Below are 22,025 nucleotides of genomic sequence, written 5' to 3'. Positions count from 1 at the left end.
GGCTCACTGGCGGGTATCACATCGTACAATTTCTTTTGATGAGGGTACAGATAGTGATGTTCCTTGAGAGGACCTTGGAGATATCAAAGGTGTATAAAGGGCTAACTTATTCTTTAAATACTCTGGCCCATTTTGACTGAGGAGCTAGAAAATCAAACAGTTTTAAATTTAGCCTAAGGTACTGGTAGCCAGTGTAGCTTTTGCAGGAAGGGTGTGATGTGGTCATGCCACTTGCAGCCTTCTGACAGTCGTGGAGCAGCATTCTGAACTAGTTGGAGATGATACAAACTCTTTTTGGTTTGGCCAGTGTACAAGGCATTGCAGTAGTCTAATAGTGATGTTATCATGGCATGGATCACTGTGGTCAGACTCATCTTATCAATCTGTGGAGAAAGATTTTGTAGATGCCACAGGTGATAAAGACAATTTTTAAAGGTTGTTTGACTTTGTGGGATCAGAGTGAGTGGTGAATCTAGCAGTATCTCCAGATTCCTGACCTGTGATTTTAGGGGAAGTTCATACTTCCCAAAAGGTATTTTGAAGTCAGGTATTTGTCCACTCATGTTAGGTACCCAAAAAATCTCTGTTTTGCCTGGGTTCAGGCAGAGTTTGCTGTTGTTTGCCCATTCCTGAGTTGCGGTTAGACAGGCAGTCAGTTTACTGGTTCAGTGGGTATGAGTAGTTGCACATCGTCATCACAGATATAGAATTTTGTGTCCGTCGACCAAAGCAGGTCAGCCAGAGGCTTGAGGTAGATATTAAATAAAATGGGAGAAAGTATGGATCCCTGAGGCACTCCACAGTCCAGTGCCCAAGGTAATGATGTGCTGTTGCTGAACAGAACTGATTGTTGTCTGAGACTTGAGAGATTTGAACCATGTAAATACCGTGCCACCGATACCTGTTTCTGTCAGCCTTGTAAGCATGATATTGTGATCCACAGTATTGAAGGCTGCTGAGAAATCCAGATGGGTTAAAATAGCAGTGTCCCTTGCTGGCCAGTAACACTCATAGTGGGATGTCCTGATGGGGTCTGTGCTTTACATTCTGCAAGATTCTCCTACTCTCAGCACGAGTGGTTGTGTTTCCGAAAGAGGCCAATCCAGGTCCAAGTACCCAGCAAGAGCCCAAAAGAGTTATGCTGCTTATTCTAGAAATAACCAGTGGATTTTCCCAAGTCCATCTTAATAATGGCTTATGGACTTTTTCTTTTAGGAAATAGTTGAAACCTTTTTTTAATCCCTGCTAAACTAACTGCTTTTATCATACTCTCACGCAACAAATTCCAGAGTTTAATTACACATATTTTCTTCAATTTGTTTTAAATGTACTACTTAGTAGCTTCAATATGTGCCCTGGAGTCCTTGTATTTTTGGAGAGCACACAAGTAATTCACATTTACCTGTTCCACTCCACTCATTCGGAGGTTCTTGGTATTCACATCACTGCCCCTTTTTCTCTCTATTTAGTTGCTTCTTGTTGTTCACCTTCAATTACTGCAGATCAGGAGGTCAAACTCATACAGACTTTATCTGATATTTCTGTGAAATACCCTAATCTACTAATTCTAGGTGATGTCAATAGGAAAGGGAATTGATTGATATACCCCCTTTTGTGGTTTTTGCAACTGCATTCAAAGACGTTCACATAGTATATACAGGTACTTATTTGTACCTGGGGCAATGGAGAGTTAAGTGACTTGCCCAGAGTGACAAGTTGCTGTAGTGAGAATTGAACCCAGTTCTCTGGGATTAAGGTCCACTGCACTAACCACTAGGCTACTCCTCCACTCCACCCGTGTTGATTCTTTTTCTACAAAATCTCTCATTTCTCTACTTGCTTTCTGACTTAGGTCTATCACAATTGATTTCTTTTGCAGCACGTGTTGCGTTGTAGGTCACACCCTTGACCTAGTTATTTCTCTTAACGGTGCAGATTTCTCCCTTAACAATTTTTCAAGTGTCCCTTTGTCATGGTCTGACCGCTACCTCGTTTGCTTCTCTTTCAAGCTCTATACCTCTTTGTCCCATGTTATCGTTACCTTGGTCCCAAGTTTCTCCTCATCCCATAACTCTCTCTCTCTCTCTCTCTCTCAGATTCTTACATTAGACTCTACCACCTGTCCCCCACTCTCTTCCAGCCTTCCTACCTCTTTCTCATCCCTCTCTCCTGATGATCAAGTTTCTGGCGGATTTTCCATCTAAGACAGGCCGCTGAGTCCTATTCTCGGTCTCAATCTAGGTCTTCCTTATTTTACACCAGTCCTAAATCCCCCTGGTGCAATCTGAATTTAAGATCTTTTAAACAAAGGTTTAGAACTCTGGAATTTGTTGCCGGAGAACGTGGTGAAGGCGTTTATCTTGGCAGAGTTTAAAAAGGGGTTAGACGGTTTCCTAAAGGACAAGTCCATAGACTACTACTGAATGGACTTGGGAAAAATCCACAATTTTGGGAATAACTTGTATAAAATGTTTGTACGTTTGGGTAGCTTGCCAGGTGCCCTTGGCCTGGATTGGCCACTGTCGGGGACAGGATGCTGGGCTCGATGGACCTTTGGTCTTTTCCCAGTATGGCATTACTTATGTACTTATGTCTTTGGCATAAACATGATCACCGGAAGCACCCCGGTTCTGCATGAGGAATAGTCAAAAATACAGAAAGTGAAGAAGTACTTAGTTTCAACCACGGAAAAAACAGTTCACATCCGTGAGGCACCTCCAGTATTAATGTAGTATAAAGAAACTACCAAAGTCCCACAGAATATAGTTATAATCGATCTCTCTCCACAGTTGTAGAATTCTCACTGTTTCGTTGCTTCATCAGGAGAGGATATGCAAAACCACTTACCTTCCATACTGCATACGTCTACAAGTTTCTTACTTTATTGCTCTAAGCAGATTTATTAATATTTTTGAGCATCCACTAATGTTGCCATTAGCACATGGCTATTACTGCCACTTATTTGATAGGTGGTAACAGGGGCGTATCTGAGGTTCGGCGGTAGGGGGTGCCAGGGCCAGAGTGAGGGGGCACATTATAGCCCCCCCCCTGCCACCACCGCCATTACCGACCCCCTGCCTCCGCCGCCGTTGCCGACCCCCCTAACACTGTCACCTACCTTTGCTGGCGGGGGACCCCAACCCCCCGCCAGCCGACGTCCGCTTCCTCCTGCCTTTAAAAATATTCCTTCAGCTGGCGGGGTCTTCTGCTCTTCTTCATCCTCCGTGGTGTGCTGCTCATTCAAAGAGCTACAATCCAGTTTCGGAGTCTGATGTCGGCAGGAGGAAGCGAACGTCGGCTGGCGGGGGGTTGGGGTCCCCTGCCAGCAAAGGTAGGGGGGTCCAGGGCGAAATCTGCGGGGGGCCCAGGCCCCTGTGGCCCCACGCAGATACGCCCCTGGGTGGTAAGGGCTATTGCGCTAATCCTCCGCTAATCAGCGCATAGTAATTTAGCTGCGCTAAGTGATTAGCGTAGACACACCCACTCTGTGCCTCCCCCCCCCCAGAGATGCTTCCTTGGTGAAAAATAAATGTTATTTTTCAGTGCGTCAGTAGTGCATGTACATGTCAAAAGTACAGCAGAATGCTTCAGTGAACGCCACGGTACGCCATTTTATTTATTTAATTAACACATTTATATCCCACATTATCCCACTTAGTTGCAAGCTTACATAATACCGTAGAGGTAGGCTCCGGTTCAATAATACAAATACATAGTACAGTAGAAAGCATGTAACAAACATCAGTTTAAAACATCAAGGAAATAAAAAGGTGCGGTAATCGAGCGTTAGTGCTTACCGCAGCTTGGTAAAAGGGCCTCTCGTTCTTTTCATGATGTTAAGCCCTTAGTCTATATTGCTATGCTTTTCTTGTTTTTAAGCCCTGCTTTCTACATTCTAGGAGTGGCAGAGTAACCTAATGGCTAGTGTAGCATCCTGAGAGACTGCAGAACTGGGTTGGATTCCCACTGCAGCTCCTTATGATTCTGGTCAAGTCACCAGGACCTGAAGGCGACGAAACAGTGCGACAAGGCGGTGGCCGTAGCTAGAAGATTGCTAGGCTGTATAGAGAGAGGAGTGACCAGCAGAAGAAAGGAGGTTTTAATGCCCCTGTATAAGACGTTGGTGAGGCCCCACCTGGAGTATTGTGTTCAGTTTTGGAGGCCGTACCTTGCGAAGGATGTTAAAAAAAATGGAAGCGGTGCAAAGAAAAGCTACGAGGATGGTATGGGATTTACGTTCCAAGACGTATGAAGAGAGGCTTGCTGACCTGAACATGTACACCCTGGAGGAAAGGAGGAACAGGGGTGATATGATACAGACGTTCAAATATTTGAAAGGTATTAATCCGCAAACGAATCTTTTCCGGAGATGGGAAGGCGGTAGAACGAGAGGACATGAAATGAGATTGAAGGGGGGCAGACTCAGGAAAGATGTCAGGAAGTATTTTTTCATGGAGAGGGTGGTGGACGCTTGGAATGCCCTCCCGCGGGAGGTGGTGGAGATGAAAACGGTAACGGAGTTCAAACATGCGTGGGACATGCATAGAGGAATCCTGTGCAGAAGGAATGGATCCTCAGAAGCTTAGCTGAAATTGGGTGGCGGAGCAGGTGGGGGGAAGAGGGGGTGGTGGTTGGGAAGCAAGGATAGGGGAGGGCAGACTTATACGGTCTGTACCAGAGCCGGTGATGGGAGGCGGGACTGGTGGTTGGGAGGCGGCAAATACTGCTGGGCAGACTTATATGGTCTGTGCCCTGAAAAGGACAGGTACAAATTCAATTCAAGGTAAGGTATACACGTATGAGTTTGTCTTGGGCAGACTGGATGGACCATGCAGGTCTTTTTCTGCCGTCATCTACTATGTTACTATGTTACATTGCCCAGGTACAAAAAAAGAAGTAGCTGTATGAAATATGGAAACTGCTTTGATTGTAACCACAGAAGGCAGTATATCAAATCCCATCCCCTCTCCCTTTCATGATTTTGAGTTCTGCGTTCCACATTCTCATACTTTTATGGTTTTGAGCCCTCCATCATTGTCATCAGTATTGAACTGGATATCCTATCTGAATTTCCAGACCTGCAGCAAGAATGTGAATGCCATGAATGGTAAAAAAAGAGCTAGTGTCCACACAGTTTGGCTTACTTTTTTTTCACATCATTATTCCCTAGTGTATTTAGCTTCAGTAAATTCAAACGCAGTCTTCTGTCGGCAAAATCCGTCTTCCCAGCCGCAACTTGTTGGCATGCGAGTCTCTTGCCTTGCTCCCGCTGTCAGCGTGGCTCTAGCCATCTCTCTACCTTTGGATTCAATACCTGGTTTAACACATCAATCAGACTGCTGGCATAAGAAGCAAATCAGAAACCAGCACCTCGCACCCCTGTGAGAAGATTAGCCATGCTCTCTGGCTTTTCCACTCCACTGGTGCCTGGAAGAGATCTGCAGCTATATCTATTCATGACCACTCAGCTGGAATTTGATAACGCTTGACTTTTTTGAACTCGGAATGTTTTTACAAGTCATTCTTTCTTACACTGGAATGTGTTGTGCACAATTCTAGGACAAGCTGGAAGTAGCACTGTGTTCAGTTTTGTAAGATGAGCTAAGCCTGTACAGCCATCTGTACCTCTTCTGCAAGCACATTCAGAAATTGGTCATGGAAAACCTTGCACCTCAACTGGCTTAGACAGTTGGCACATCAGAATTGCTTTCCAAAGTCAAAACCTCGTTACTAGTAAAAAATCTAAGTGGCGTGAGAATATGCAGTTACCATGCAGTAGATGCAAAGCATCTACGTTAACTATTGGGGACATTTCTAGCATCTTCACATACACCTAATGCAGAGACAATTTGCTGCACTTTAACTGTATTGCAGATAACACGATGCAGTTAGTTACACTTGCTCCATGTTATAAGCTATATTTATTTATTTAACACATTTTCCCACTAGTTGCAGGCTCAATGTGGCTTACACATTAACATGGGTAGGCTAAAGTTCAATCAAACATATAAACGGCGAGTGACCGTACTCACTCGCAAATGCGCAGTAGAGACCTTCTCTGCCCCGCCCCCACGTCAATACGTGATGACGGGGGGGGGGGGGGCGGAACACAGAGGGTCTGTATTGCGCATTGCTGAGGGAGGGACACCGCTGTCTAACGCTCCCCCCACCCGAGTCGCCGCCGTCACCCACCTTCTACCCGGTCGGGCCCTCGCTCCACTATTGAAACAGCGAGGGTCCGGGAACGCAGCACTGAGCTCTGCTGAGCTGCCGACATCGCCCTTCCTTCTTCTTCTCTGCCTCTGTCCCACCCTCGACGACGTTACGTCACACGAGGGCGGGACAGGCAGAGAAGAAGAACGAAGGCCGACGTCGGCAGCTCAGCAGAGCTCAGTGTTGCGTTCCCGGACCCTCGCTGTTTCAATAGCAGAGCGAGGGCCCGGCCGGGTGGAAGGTGGGTGGTGACGGCTCGGTAGGGGGGCGCGAACTCGGAGGGGGAGGGGCAGCGGCGAACTCGGCGGTGGGGGCGGGCCTTTCAACCCCCCCTTCCTATAATAGCCCGTTTTTACGGGCTCAAAGTCTAGTATAATATCATTAAACAATGTCATAGTAAAAAAAATTAATCGTAAACGTAACGTCTAAAACAACAAAGATGATAAAAGATAATGGAAAAACATTAAGGGTCCATAAATTTTGCTGAACAAATAAGAAATAAAGTAAGGGCTGGATGGTACGCCTTCTTGAACAGGGTGGTCTTCAATAATTTCCTGAAGAGTACGTGATTCTGAGTTGATTTTAAGAGTTTAGGCAGTGCATTCCATAGCTGAGTTCCTATGAAAGAGAAGCTTGATGCGTAGGTAGATTTGTATTTGAGGCCATTGCAATCTGGATAATGTAACATCAAATAGGATCGGGAAAGACGGGAAATATTTCTGGGTGGTATTACCAGCTAATGCTCAATTACACTTGTGTGCTAACTGTATGGAGACGTCTCCTCGTATTTTCTGCCCTGTTCTGCATTAGCTGTTAATATTGAAATTAGCATGCATTAACTACAAACCTATTGCATTAATTGTTATTGTATGTTAACCAGATGCCCAATTTTGGGTAGGCATAAGATTTTCTCTTACCCCACCCTCCCCCTCCCCTACTCCCTCACACTCAAAATATAAATACCTAAGCTGGCGGGGATCATTTAGACCCACCAGTTGACAACTTCCGCCTCTGTCTGTCAGAACTTCTTCCAAGCTCCCCTGGGCTACACCTGCTGTTGCCGGCCCCCTGTGTATGATCAGTTTCTGCACATGTGTGAAGACTGAGCATGGTCAATGGGGCTGGTGGCAGTGATTTGGGGACACTGCCATCAGCTGCTCAGCTTGGAAAGACTTCTGGCCACCAGAAGAGGAGGACTTAAGGGGTTTGAAGATTCTCATCAGCTACAATGAGGATGTGCCATTTCTTTTGTGGGCCTGAGCCCAAAACGAATAGGTCATTGCTGATCTGGGCCCACCCGTGACTACGCCACTAAGTAACAACATGACTTAATAGATAAGTTTTTAAGTTGGACCTGTCCTTCAACTTACATAGCAAATGTGAAAGGTCCAGTGCCTATTTTCTGAGACCTGTATGTAATTCTGATCACATATCTGCTCATTTGGGTGTTCTGCTGGTCCTGGGGAAATCTGGATTTCCAGCAGGTTATGATACTTTTCAATTGAATCAACACAGGAAGAGATCAAAGTTGAATCTAGTTCCATGAGCTTTCCTGATATAGCAGAATTATAAAAGGTACAGAGAAGGGCAACGAAATCAGAGAAAATATTTCTTCACTCAGCATGTCATTAAACTATGGAATTTGTTGCCAGAGAATGCAGTAAAAGTAGTTAGCTTAGCAGGGTTTAAAAAAGGTTTGGATAATTTCCTAAAAGAAAAGTCTATAAGCCATTATTAAGATGGCCTTGGGGAAATCCACTACTTGCTTCTAGAATAAGCAGCACAAAATCTGTTTTACTCTTTTGGGATCATTCCAGGTACTTGTGACCTGGATTGGCTGCTGTTGGAAACAGAATCCTGGGCTTGATGGACCTTTGGTCTGTCCCAGTATGTTCTTATGACAAGGGACTCATCGGCAGATGTCAAAGAACCATCCAGAGATGCCAGGATGGCCCATCAAAAAGCTATGCCCCCAGTCATGTCTAATACAAGTTCTGGCAGGTATATATACCAAATACTGACACATTCTAATCAAAAAAATAGGAAATCAAGCTTCTGTTACTAACTTTGCTGTCTGGTAGTTCCAGTGGATCAACTGGTCAAAATCTGCAGTCTCAAATATAGATGAGTTTTTAACGTTATTTAATAGGTTTTCTAAATCTTATGGTCAACTGGATATTGTCTCTATAGCTGTTTTTGCGATGGCTCCCCCAAAGTTTAAGGCTTGGTTATATACATCAGTTGTAGATCATTTGATCATAGGTCAGTTTCCTCAAGGTTTGGGTGATTTTTTTTTTTAATTAAGGTCACTTTTAAAGGCTCCAGCTTTGGATCCTGAACAAGTATGTAATTATCGTCCTAGAGCAAACATCTCTCTGTTTGCTAAAAATAAGGAATCTTTATTGGCCAAACAGTTGGAAAATTATTTAGACCAATATAATTTACTTCTGAGGACTCGGTCATGTTTCAGAGATCTTATCTAAATCTTTACTAGCTCAAATTAGGTTAGCAATTTCTCAGGGACACCTGGTCATTTTAATGCAGTTTGATCTATCATCTTGCCTTTGACCTGGTGGACAATTCTATTTTGTTGACTATATTGGATAATTTTGGTTTAGTTGGGCCAATATTTCAATGGTTTGAAGGTTTTCTTAAAAGGAGAAAGTACAGGGTCCAAAAGGGACAATGTATGTTGAGATCTTCAGCCCCCCCCCCCCCCCCCATTTCTCCTATTCTTTTAAATGTATTTATTTATAATGACAATTGTATTCTGCATTATCCCAGAGTTCAGATTCAATGTGGCTTACAATCCAGACAATTTATAGTACATACATATTATAATTATAAATCTTCTGATAAAGGAAACATATTGAGTAAATCAAGCATATAAACGGCGAGTGACCAACTCACTCGCAAATGCGCAGTAGAGACTTCCCTCTCTGTCCCGCCCCCACGTCAATACGTGATGACGAGGGCGGGACAGAGAGGGAAACTGCGCCGCCGAGGTTACCGCACCCGCCCACCCGAGGTCACCGCTACTGTTACCCCCCCCCCCCACACACACACACACACCCGGCCCGGGCCCTCTCTCCGCTACTAAACTTACACATCCATTCGCCGGAACGCAGCATGCACATCAGCTGAGCTGCCATCGGCCTTCCTTCCCTGCCTGTGTCCCGCCCTCGCTGACGTTACATCACAGGAGGGCAGGACACAGGCAGAGAAGGAAGGGCCGACGGCAGCTCAGCTGATGTGCGTGCTGCGTTCCGGCGAATGGATGTGTAAGTTTAGTAGCGGAGAGAGAGAGGGCCCGGGCCGGGTGGAGGGATGGCGGCGACTCCGGGGGGGAGGGGGGACGGTAGCGGTGGCGACCTCGTGGGGAGGGAGGGGGAAGGAAGGAAGGAAAACCCCAATACCAGCCCATTTTTACGGGCTCAACTGCTAGTCTTCTATATACTGCTATTAGTTTATGAATTATTTTACAAGGTTGTATTGCGTAGCAAACATCTAATTATAAGCAGTTATACAGGATAAAGTTTTGAAACAGCATTTTGCATAAAAGTGGTTATTCCTGTTTTCCATTAACTTGTTGCAGGAACTTTTTGAAAAGAAAAGTTTTTAATCATTTCCAATTAACAACTGTAATGTACAGATCTAACAGCCCTTGGAAGAAGAGTCCACCAATTAGTACATTGATAAGAGAAGCCAGCAGAGAGGATTGTTTTGCAAACAATCGTTTTACAATTAGGATGATGGAGAATTAGGATTTCTCTGAATCCAGGGATGGAATTACGCATAGGGACGTCAATCAACGGGATCATAAGTACATAAGCACCGCCATACTAGGAAAAGACCAAGGGTCCATCAAGCCTAGCATCCTGTCTCCGAGTCAGAGGCTAAACCGTAGATAAATTGCAGGCTTTGATCAGAAAGCAATGTAACGAGTAAAGGAGAGGTGATGCCTTGTTAAATCATGAAACGTTCCGTACAAGTCTTACGGCAGTGTTTCTTTTATAACCCTGTCCTTGCATCCTTCATTCACTGCATTACAATAATCAAATTGGGATAGTACTGGGGTTGGGGCTAAGTTTCTGAACCGAACCTTGCAGCACACCACCGGTAACATCCTTTTCCTCAGAACGAGCCTTCCACTCAACTAGTTCCTAATCCAGTCAGGCACTTCAGGGCTCATACCGAGGGCACTCAGTTTATTAGTTATCTATACAGTACTGCGTCAAAGGCTTTGCTAAATTCTAAATACACCACATTTAGCACTCTCCCTCAATCCAACTCTTTGGTCACCAAGTCAAAGAAATTAATCAGACTTGTCTGACAAGACCTGCCTCTAGTGAAACCATGTTGCCTCGAGTCCATTGGATTCCAAAAGCTTCACTATTCTCTGTTTTAAAAGCATTTCTATTAATTTACTTACCACAGAAGTCAGACTTCCTAGCCTGTAGTTCCCAACCTCTTCCTTATTTCCATTTTTGTGGAGAGGGACCATATCTGCTCTTCTCAAGTCCTCTGGGACCACTCCTGACACTACAGAAGCATTGAAAGGTCAGCCAGCGGAGCAGCTAGAACTTCCCCAAATTCCTTCAGTACCCTCGGATGTATGCCACCCGTCCCCATCGCTTTGTCCACCTTTAGCTTAGCCAGCTGCTCATGAACACAGTCCTCGGAAAATCGTCCAGGGACTACCACCCCTCCATTCCTACTTGTGTTTGTCTTCTGCAGTCCTGCTCCCGGCCTTTCAGCTGTGAACACAGAACAGAAATATTTGTTAAGCAATTCTTCTTTATCTTTATCAGCTTCTTCGTATCCTTCACCTTTGAATCTCACAATGCCGCTTTTGATGTCTTGAAGTAACCATCGCAGTTGGCTATAAGAGACTTCAAACATGGGATTGCAAATAAAGACAATACCCGCTTGATTGAAGAGGTCTTTATTCAGATAAGTGTGTCACAAGTTAAAATGATTAGAAGTTGATGGTGAGAAGAGAAAGGAAGAAGAACCAAAGGTGGAGCCACATTCAGGTTAATATTTATTGATGACCTGACACGACCATTTTTATTTATTTATTTTATTTATTACATTTGTACCCCGCGCTTTCCCACACATGGCAGGCTCAATGCGGCTTACATAGTAACAATATAAAGAATTACAAAGTCATGAGAAGAATATACAACTTGTAGTAAATGCAATATTAATGGGGTTAACGGATAAGTAAATTGAACATAGGAGGAATTGGGTGCAGAAGGAAATGAGCGTTGGGAGGTAGGCATAGGAAGATGGAGAGGAATGGATATGGGGTAGCAATAACGATAATAAGGACCATGTTTCAGCAAGTACCTGCATCAGAGGTCCTAACGTAAAGATAACACACACAAAATAAATTGAATAAATGAATACAAACTACTTTGTCATAATCTATGTATATGTATTTATTTCAAAGATCATCTCTCTCTCGATATATATAATATATTCATGTAATGAACACCATTCACTGCACACAATGCTTACTCCAGAGTTATGAAACTGGGATGAGTAAACACTCATATTAGCTGGCTCCCTCCTGTCTATTCCGCCAGTGTTTTGATGTGCTTGCAGGATGAGATGATAATCCACCCTGTCTTCCCGGGGGACACACTATATGTTGAGCCATGCAAGTTATAACCAGCTTTGGACAAAGGTTTGTTTCAATTGTAAAGCACAGTTGATAACAGAAAGTGGAGAGGGAACTGATAAATGGTCCCTGCTTGTGAGATCAACTCTGAAAACAGGAACCACGCTATTGCCAGACGCACATAACACACCCGGCTGGAAGAAAACTCCATGGGACAGGAAAGAAAGGATCTGTGGGAGACTGATGGCCCACTGCCATTTTGGAGGGGATGATGAGGGTGTAGAAGGGGGAGGCTCTGGCATACATTTAGGGATCAGCAGCCAAACAGCAGAGGTGACCAAGGACCAAGGTGTAGCCAGACAAGTCTCTTAACAATCCTTTATTGGTAGCAGTTTGCAGGAAACCACACCGAGAAGTACACGACCATGAAAAAGACTTGTTTGATTCAGTGAGTCCCCAGTGTGAGACCAAGGGAGCAGAAGTAACATTTCTAGAAATGCAGCTTCTGTGCTCTGATTCTTGTTTTTATCATTCATTTAGTTTTACTGACCAAGGGGAGCGGAAGTAATATTTCTGGCTATGCACCACACTACTAATTGCAGTTCTGACAACATACTGGTCCTTGGTCATCTCCGCTGTCTGGCTGATGCTTTCGGAACTTTTTTGCTTCTCTTTGTTTTTTGTACATTTAGGGATCACAAGCTTGTGGGAATTATTTATGTTAGGGTCTGTAGGAGAAAGAAATATGAAGACCAGAATGTTCTGAGCAATAACTGGAATTTGATCGCAAGGTAGATACATTTCCTTCACCTCATAATTTAGCCCATCCTGTCCTGAGCACTATAGAGATGATGCACAGTTAAATCAATTTAAAAAAGCTTTAAAAATTTTGTTTCAAAGTGTATTTCAGCAAGGTTAATTGAAAGGCTTATGATATCCACACCCTTGTCACCTCTCGTTTAGACTACTGCAATCTGCTTTTTGCTGGACTCCCACTTAGTCACCTCTCCCCTCTCCAGTCGGTTCAAAACTCTGCTGCCCGTCTCGTCTTCCGCCAGGGTCGCTTTACTCATACTACCCCTCTCCTCAAGACCCTTCACTGGCTCCCTATCCGTTTTCGCATCCTGTTCAAACTTCTTCTACTAACCTATAAATGTACTCACTCTGCTGCTCCCCAGTATCTCTCCACACTCGTCCTTCCCTACACCCCTTCCCGTGCACTCCGCTCCATGGATAAATCCTTCTTATCTGTTCCCTTCTCCACTACTGCCAACTCCAGACTTCGCGCCTTCTGTCTCACTGCACCCTACGCCTGGAATAAACTTTCTGAGCCCCTACGTCTTGCCCCATCCTTGGCCACCTTTAAATCTAAACTGAAAGCCCACCTCTTTAACATTGCTTTTGACTAGTAACCACTCGCCTCCACCTACCCTCCTCTCTTCCTTCCCATTCACATTAATTGATTTGATTTGCTTACTTTATTTATTTTTTTTCTATTAGATTGTAAGCTCTTTGAGCAGGGACTGTCTTTCTTCTATGTTTGTGCAGCGCTGCGTACGCCTTGTAGCGCTATAGAAATGCTAAATAGTAGTAGTAGTAGTAGCAACATTCTATGTAGAATCTCAGAATCTCAATAGTAGCAACATTCCATCTAGAATCTCCAATAGTAGTAGACTTTGCGCCTTCTGTCTCGCTGCACCCTACGCCTGGAATAAACTTCCTGAGCCCCTACGTCTTGCCCCATCCTTGGCCACCTTTAAATCTAGACTGAAAGCCCACCTCTTTAACATTGCTTTTGACTCGTAACCACTCGCCTCCACCTACCCTCCTCGCCTCCTTCCTGTACACATTGATTTGCTTACTTTATTTTTGTCTATTAGATTGTAAGCTCTTTGAGCAGGGACTGTCTTTCTTCTATGTTTGTGCAGCGCTGCGTTCGCCTTGTAGCGCTATAGAAATGCTAAATAGTAGTAGTAGTAGTAGTCTCTTGTAACCAGAGCTAATATTGTGATGTCATAATGCCTCAGGCCACCAATAAGAGCCAACCTCATCAGTGATGTCACAATGGCTTGATTATCCTATACTTGGCTCACTTTTATTACATAGCTCTTTGAGCAGGGACTGTCTTTCTTCTATGTTTGTGCAGCGCTGCGTATGCTTTGTAGCGCTATAGAAATGCTAAATAGTAGTAGTAGTAGTAATATTGAGGAATTGAAGAAGTACAGTGTTTGCAGAGTTACTGTATTTTATTTGAGAATGACGTATGATGTTGTGTTATATGTATGATTGTGTATGTAATTGTAAACCACTTAGAATTGTAGATTATGCAGTCTATACATTTTAGTAAATTAAATACCTGAAATAAATATCATAGCACAACACCCTATCCAGCTTATAATTGAAAAAAAAAAACGCCTATATTGCGACCCAAATTGGGAGATAGACGTTTATCTCAGAAAAACGAATAAAGCGGTATAGTCGAAAGCCGAATTTGGACGTTTTCAACTGCACTCCGTCGCGGATGCGGACAAAGTTGATGGGGCGTGTCGAAGGCGTGGTGAAGGCGGAACTGGGGCGTGGTTATCGACCGACCAGAGATGGGCGCCTTTCGCCGATAATGGAAGAAAAATATGCGTTTTTAGCGAGAATTTAGGGCACTTTTCCTGGACCCTGTTTTTCCACGAATAAGGCCCCAAAAAGTGCCCTAAATGACCAGATGACCACTGGAGGGAATCGGGGATGACCTCCCCTGACTCCCCCAGTGGTCACAAACCCCCTCCCACCACAAAATATGCCGTTTCACAACTTTTTATTTTCACCCTCAAATGTCATACCCACCTCCCTGGCAGCAGTATGCAGGTCACTGGAGCAGTTATTAGGGGGTGCAGTGGACGTCAGGCAGGTAGACCCAGGCCCATCCCCCCCCTACCTGTTACACTTGTGCTGGTAAATGGGAGCCCTCCACACTGCCCCCCAAACCCACTGTACCCACATGTAGGTGCCCCCCTTCACCCCTTAGGGCTATAGTAATGGTGTAGACTTGTGGGCGGTGGGTTTTGAGGGGGATTTGGGGGGCTCAACACCCAAGGGAAGGGTGCTATGCACCTGGGAGCTCTTTTACCTTTTTTTTTGTTTTTGTAAAAGTGCCCCCTAGGGTGCCCGGTTGGTGTCCTGGCATGTGAGGGGGACCAGTGCACTATGACTCCTGGCCCCTCCCACAAACAAATGCCTTGGATTTATTCGTTTTTGAGCTGGGCGCTTTCATTTTCCATTATCACTGAAAAACAAAAACGCCCAGCTCACAAATTGTCGAATAAAACATGGACGTCTATTTTTTTCGAAAATACGGTTCGGTCCGCCCCTTCACGGACCCGTTCTCGGAGATAAACTCCCATGGAGATAGACGTTTTTGTTCAATTATGCCCCTCCACGTAACCTTAGGAGCAGAGGAGTAGCCTAGTGGTTAGTGCAGCAGACTTTGGTCCTGGGGAACTAGGTTCAGTTCCCACTGCAGCTCCTTATGACTCTGGCCAAGTCACTTAATCTTCATTGCCATCATGAAAGGCCACTCTGTTGAAGGCCTTCTCTGCATCAATCGACAGAATAGGTGCTGCTCTTTTTGTCCTGTTTGGCATGCCACATCAGATGTATAGTCCTACATATGCTATCAAAGGTTTGCCTTCCATCAATAAAACCCACCTGGTTATCCTTAGACAGCTGAAGGAGAACTCTTTTGAAGGCACTTAGCTAAAATTTTCATGAGGATTTTATACTCTATCCCCAATAGCGATATGGGCTGCTACGACCTACAAAAGGTCAGGTCTTTGCCTGGTTTGGGAGGTACAGGTACTCCCACTAACCATCAGGGACAGGGTAGTTCAGGGGCTATATCCAGAGAGTTGAACACTCTGGTCAATATATATGTGCCAAATATTTACTGAAACACTTATTGAATTTGTTCGTGAGCCATCCAGGTCTGGAGCTTTTCCATGTGGTAAGTCTTTAATAGCCTACAGTTTCTCTTCTTGGTGCCAGGCAAAATGATAAAGACTATTATAAAGAACAAAATTACAAAGCATATTCAAAAACATGGATTTAGTGATGGGAAAATCTTGCCTCACTAATCTGCTACATTTCTTTGAAGGGGTGAACAAACATGTGGATAAAGGGGAGCCGGTTGATATTGTGTATATGGATTTTCAAAAGGGGTCATTCCATGCCAAGTGGTCTAAAATTAAAAAAAAGTTCCCACCATCATGTTCTCCAACTTTGTTCAAATTTTATCTGTTGCGCGAGTCAGGTGTTAAACGAAGTTTCCCAAAATTTGAGGTCTCTAACTGCAATAGTTGCAGATCTAGACCCCCTTTTCTGAAAGGTTGTCAGTCCATGAGCGTGCAACATTTACCAAAATGCCATTTTTGGGGTCTAATAAAATCCAAACACATTTATAAGAATCGCTAAAAAATTCAAATCCTGTACCGTTTTTGATGCTAATTCTGATGAAATACATTTTAACATTATGGATGCAAAATCCAGTCAAACAAGTTGACTCAAAGTGTGCATCAAAATTGGTCACAACTCATCGGAACATATTTGGACCAATATTCAAACCGCAACAACTTCCATGCAAATAAAGATACGGACTTGAAATTTTGAACAAGCATTATGCTTGTGCTGGACATAATACTGCCAGATTTGCAACTAACCAGCATCTATAACCGCCCTGCAGGATCTCTTCAAAGTTGGCACAGTCAGTGCAAATGGTAAAATGTACCAAAGTTCAAAGCCAATTATTAAAAAAGAGTCTGCCTGAATCAGCTTGTGAACAGTATCATCTGAAAGAGAAAATTGTGCTCTACAACACTGATATGTTTTTGTTTTGCAATGCCACCATTAAGTAGCCATTTACTCAGGTCAAAGGGGGTCTAGATCTGCAACTATTGCAGTTAGAGACCTCAAATCTTGGGAAACTTTGTTTAACACCTGACTTGCGCAACAGATAAAATTTGAACAAAATTGGAGACATGATGGTGGGAAGGTTTAGACCACTTCGCATGGAATGACCCAAAGGCATTTGACAAAGTACCTCATGACAGACTCCAGAGGAAATTGGATAGTCATGGGATAGGAGGTAGTGTTCTATTGTGGATTAAAAACTGGTTAAAAGATAGAAAACAGAGAGTAGGGTTAAATGGTCAGTTTTCTCAGTGGAGAAGTATGTAGATAGTGGGGCTCCTCAGGGGTCTGTGCTGGGACCGTTGCTTTTTAACATATTCATAAATGATCTAGATATGGGAATAACTAGTGAGGTAATTAAATTTGCTGACAACATAAAGTTATTCAAAGTTGTTAAATCGCAAGAGGATTGTGAAAAATTACAAGAGGAACTTAGTATTGGGAGACTGAGCATCCAAATGGCAGATGACGTTTAAAGTGAACATGGGAAAGAGGAGCCCGAACTATAGCTACGTAATGCAAGGTTTCACATTAGGAGTCACTGACTGGGAAAGAGATCTAGGCAACATTGTTGATGATATGTTGAAACCCTCTGCTCAGTGTGTGGCGGCAGTGAAGAAAGCAAATAGAGTGGTCGTTGATGAAGGCTTCTGCTTTGAGGCAAGTTCAGAACTTCCCCTGTTTGAAGATGAATCAAATCCATATATGACAGATGCCTGGGCCAATCCTGGTGATTTGCCACCTTAACACTTAACCTATCAGAAGTTATGGGGGAAAGATGTACAGTAGTCCTGCAAAAAGTCAAGTGCTTTTCAGAGGATCAAGCCTCACTGTTCCTGGGATCCTTTTCTGAACAATGGAATTCTGGTATTGTAGCCATCAAGTTTATGACCAGAACTCCCCAGCAACATGATCATGGCTAAGGCTGAGCATGACTACTCCCATTCTCCTAGATCCAAAGTGTCTCTGCTGAGAATATTCTTGAACATTTTGGACTCCTGTTATGAGAGCCACTGATATTGCCAGAAAGTGAGTCTCCGCCCACTGAAACACTGCTGCTTCCTCTATTGTCGGTCTACTGCCGCAGTAAAAATTCCACAAAGCTCAAGATGGAACTTCCGGGTTACCACAAACCTTTCGTAAAAGGTCTCCTTAGACACTTGCATGTACATCATCTCTATGACTGCAGTGTGTTAGGTGCATTAATACCTAGTTGTGCTAGTATTTTATAAAAGAAAGTAGTTGCACGGCTGGTGATAAAATATGCTAAAATCCCAGTTCAGTCTACCTTCAGACTCCTAGAGGGACAGATGCTGAACTGGGATTTTTAGGGTTACCATATGTCCGGATTTACTCCGACATGTCCTCTTTTTGACCGGGTAAATCCGGGCGGGTTTTGCCAGTCCTATAGGCTGCCCGTTTGCCCAGAAATCCAGCCTCCCCTCTCCTTACTTACTACTGCCCTGGTGGTCTAGTGATCTCTTCCGCCTTCAGGGCAGGAAAGAGCCCCCTATTTCCTGCCCGGAGTGCTTCCCTGCATCCATCCTTCCTGTTTGTTATCTCGGCGCCGATTCAAAATGGCCTCCAAGAGTTGAGGTGACCTTGCGAGACTTCAACTCTCGGTGGCCATTTTGAATCAGCGCCAAGATCACGAACAGGAAGGATGCATGCAGGGCAGCGCTCCGGGCAGGAAAGAGGGGGCTCTTTCTTGCCCCGAAGAGGTCACTAGACCACCAGGGCAGTAGTAAGGGGAGGGGGTTGACGGGGGTGTGTGATGGGGGAGGGTAAAATGTGATGGGGCGGAGCGAGGGCGTGAAAGGGGCAGGGTGGATGTGAAAGGGGGTGGGGCAAGTGTCCTTTTTGGGGGACAAAATATGGTAACCCTAAGGATTTTGGCACTCTCTATCACACCCTGAGCCATGCCTTATCTGCTCCAGTGGAGGGAGATACTGGATTACATGTGTGGGGGTGGGGGCAGAGTGGAAGCACAGATACCAGATTGCAAATGAGGGGGTGGGGGTTGAAACACCAATGAAAAAGTTGGCTCTGGGCACCACAGTCCCTTGAGCCAGTCTTGAGAAGGCGCCTACTTTCCTTTCTAGAACAGCCTCTAATCAGGTACCTAAGAGGCACCCAGTTATAGAATTGCCCCCTAGCTTTCGAACACAAGAACCTTTTTCCTCTGGTGACTCAGGACAATATGAGCAAAAGTGAAACACAAGAGCATGAGGGAGACAGACAGACAATCATGGAGGAAAACAGACCGAGATTGATTCAGAAGGAGCTTCAAAGAGGAAGAGGACAGAGACAGAGAGGGAAGACACTCACCGACTCCTCCTGTGACCTTTCTTCTTCTTTTTCTTCTTGGGTGGGGGAGAGGCAGAGCTGCTTAGTCTCCGTGTCCTGTGTTGGAAACCAAGAAGGAGACTGTGAGTACCTCCAAGACGTGTACATCATATGGGAATGGGAATTACTGGACAAGTGCAGACAAAAAGCACATTGAGTGAAAGTACTATAGATTACTATTAGTCATGTAGGTCCAGGAGGAAACTGGATCCTTTGTTACTTGAGAGATCTGTTATTACAGTACCCAAAGATTTCATCCATTTTTTTATAAGCCTGCGAGAGAGATCATAACTTACCAAGCACATTACAGCATCACAACTTGTGTTTTCAACTTGGAATTTCAGGAAATTCCAGACCAAACTGCTCACATCCATCTCATAATTAATCCACTCTGTCATATCCTACCACTTCCAGTTTCCTTTTCCTCCCATGGGCTTCCAGCTCTGTCAGAAGATGAGGAGGTTCCTTGGGGTTATTTCCCAGAAAATTATGGGCCTGATATTCAAAATGATTTAAATGTCCAAGAGAGACTCTTGGCTATTTAAATCGCCTGGCCAGAGCTAACAGGGAATTTTTAGTAGCCCTTAACTGGATAGTGCTGCTGAAACTGGTCGGTTAGTGTCCAAGCCAAAACCAGCTATTTAGTGGGTGTTCCAGAAGCAGAGAAGATAACTATGTAAATTGGAGTACATGGGGCACTGGAGTGGAGGAGTAGCCTAGTGGTTAGTGCAGCTGACTTTGATCCCGGGGAACTGAGTTCAGTTCCCACTGTAGCTCCTTGTGACTCTGGGCAAGTCACTTAACCCTCCATTGCACTGGGTACAAATACAAGTACCTATGTAAACTGTTCTGAATGTAGTTGCAAAAAAACACAGAAAGGTGGTATATCAAGTCCCATTAACAAGATTCCATGCACAATCTCAAAGAGTAGCAACATTCCATGTAGACCCCCAAAAATAGCAAGATTCTGGAATCTCAGTGTAAGAAGAGGATTAGCACAGTGAGTTACAACACTCATATCATTAAAAAAAACCCCAAATAATTCTAATTATTAGACAAAACAAACTTCTTGAAAAGATAAGTTTAAAGATTCCTCCTAAATAAAACATAGGAGTCAGATTGAGTAAACCATAGTGCAAATTCTTGCCAAAATTTAAGGACTTGATAAACCAATAATAGTGTATGAATTTTCAGTCTCCTATAACCTTTGGCTGAAGGATATCTATAAGGAGAATATGGTTCTTCGGGACCTAAGTGAAGATGTGACTTGAACGTTATCCAACATACAAGCTGGAATAGCTTCATCTAAAACCTTACCTAAAAGACAAGCAAACCTGAACAGAACCCTGCCCTCTATCAGCAACCAGTGTAATCTACTATAATAAAACTCACCCTCAACATTCTGAAGACAACATTCTGAAGTCACTCAGTCACTCCCTGAAGGGTTCGTCAGTTCATGGTGGTGAAGCCACAACACTGACCATGTCTCTCTGCCCCGCCCTCGCATGAAGGACCAATCAGAAAAAACACCCTCAACGTTCTGAAACACAAAGGACCATCACAAAACCGTTCCCTGGCAACGCTAGGCGACGTAAGACGGACCTATCAGAGGAATACATGGCAATAAGGGAGGAGCATTCACCAGCAGAACGGCTCATTATCTGTGCAGCACGGAGAGCACAGAACCACCGCTGGAACGAGAGAAGAATATTCCTGCTGTGGGTATGTGCAAAAATAGACTGGGGGGGGGGGGGGGGGAGAAAATTTTAAATGCCTAATGCCGGTACTGAAGAGTGCCAGAGAGCCTACAGCACAGACTATATTTGGGTTCACTTGACGTGGAGCCGGAGGAGCCGGAGAACAGCATGCCCCTCACCATCTGGGACCTGGGCGCACAGGACAATCTGTGGCCCAGCTGGAAAGATTACCCGCGACCCAGCCAGCAGCAAACAGCGACCAAGGAAGGGGGAGGAGTAGGGAAACACGCGGAGCGTGTTTCCCTACTCCTTCCCTGCCTAGGAATCACTGGAGACTGGCTGCCAAACTAACGAACCAACCGCAAACCGACGCACCACCTCCATCATTCGAAAGGCATCCACTCTTTCTTCAACAGAAATGCAAACTAATAATACAAAACAAACAAAGAATACCCGGTTTCTCACGCGGCTGCAGGTAAGTCCCCACCCCCTTCCTCTTCCCCTTTTGCCGAAGTGGCCAAGGACGTGCCCAACCATCCCCAGCCTCAGGCAAGCCGTCTCCCACCTCGGGGATTCCCCGAGCACCCGGAAAAAGATGGCGCTGCTTCCCGCACCGTATAAATGTTCCAGCATTCCCCTGCAGCCGGTCCGAAATGGACCGAACATACCGGATCACCCCCCGACAGCCCAAGACCGTGCTCCTCTCCCACCAACTTAAAACAACCATCCCCGTCCTCAGGCAAGCCATCTCCCACCTCCAGGATGCCCAGAACCCCAGCCCAATGGAAAAAGACGGCGCTGCTTCCCACAGCACATTTCTCGTCCAGTGTTCCCCTACAGCAGCCCTGAAACAGCCAAAAAATACCGACAGACCAAAAAAGTGCTCCTCTACCTTCCGCCCATCTAAAACAACACTGCTGCCTCAGCACAACACAAAAAAAAAACAATCCACCACTCAGCAAAGGCTGACCCCCCTACAACCACATTTACATTTCACCAACAGAAAGACCCCCCTCCACAAACCTCCTTGACAGACAAAACCACACACACACAATACAACAGAAACACACCCTCAAAGCCACACACCAATTCATCCCACTTTGCCAGCACAGCACAGCACATCCCCCAACCCCCCACCCAAAAAACAAAACAAAACAAAAAAGACACACATCGACAACCTGCACACA

General features: G+C 44.7%; 1 protein-coding gene across 1 annotated transcript in view; it reads right to left on the bottom strand.

Annotated features, from left to right (window-relative positions):
- Positions 1–22,025, bottom strand: part of SRRM3 (serine/arginine repetitive matrix 3) — a 190,767-nt gene that overhangs the window by 79,632 nt on the left and 89,110 nt on the right. Inside the window, exon 4 of the mRNA XM_030186017.1 lies at positions 19,124–19,198. Within this exon, the coding sequence (XP_030041877.1) occupies positions 19,124–19,198 (75 nt within the window). The remainder of the gene's footprint in view (positions 1–19,123; positions 19,199–22,025) is intronic.

The sequence above is a fragment of the Microcaecilia unicolor genome, chromosome 13 (assembly GCF_901765095.1).
Source record: "Microcaecilia unicolor chromosome 13, aMicUni1.1, whole genome shotgun sequence".
NCBI classification, from domain to species: Eukaryota; Metazoa; Chordata; class Amphibia; order Gymnophiona; family Siphonopidae; genus Microcaecilia; species Microcaecilia unicolor.
Note: the sequence above shows the minus strand (reverse complement) of the source record. Positions and strands in the feature narration are given on the sequence as shown.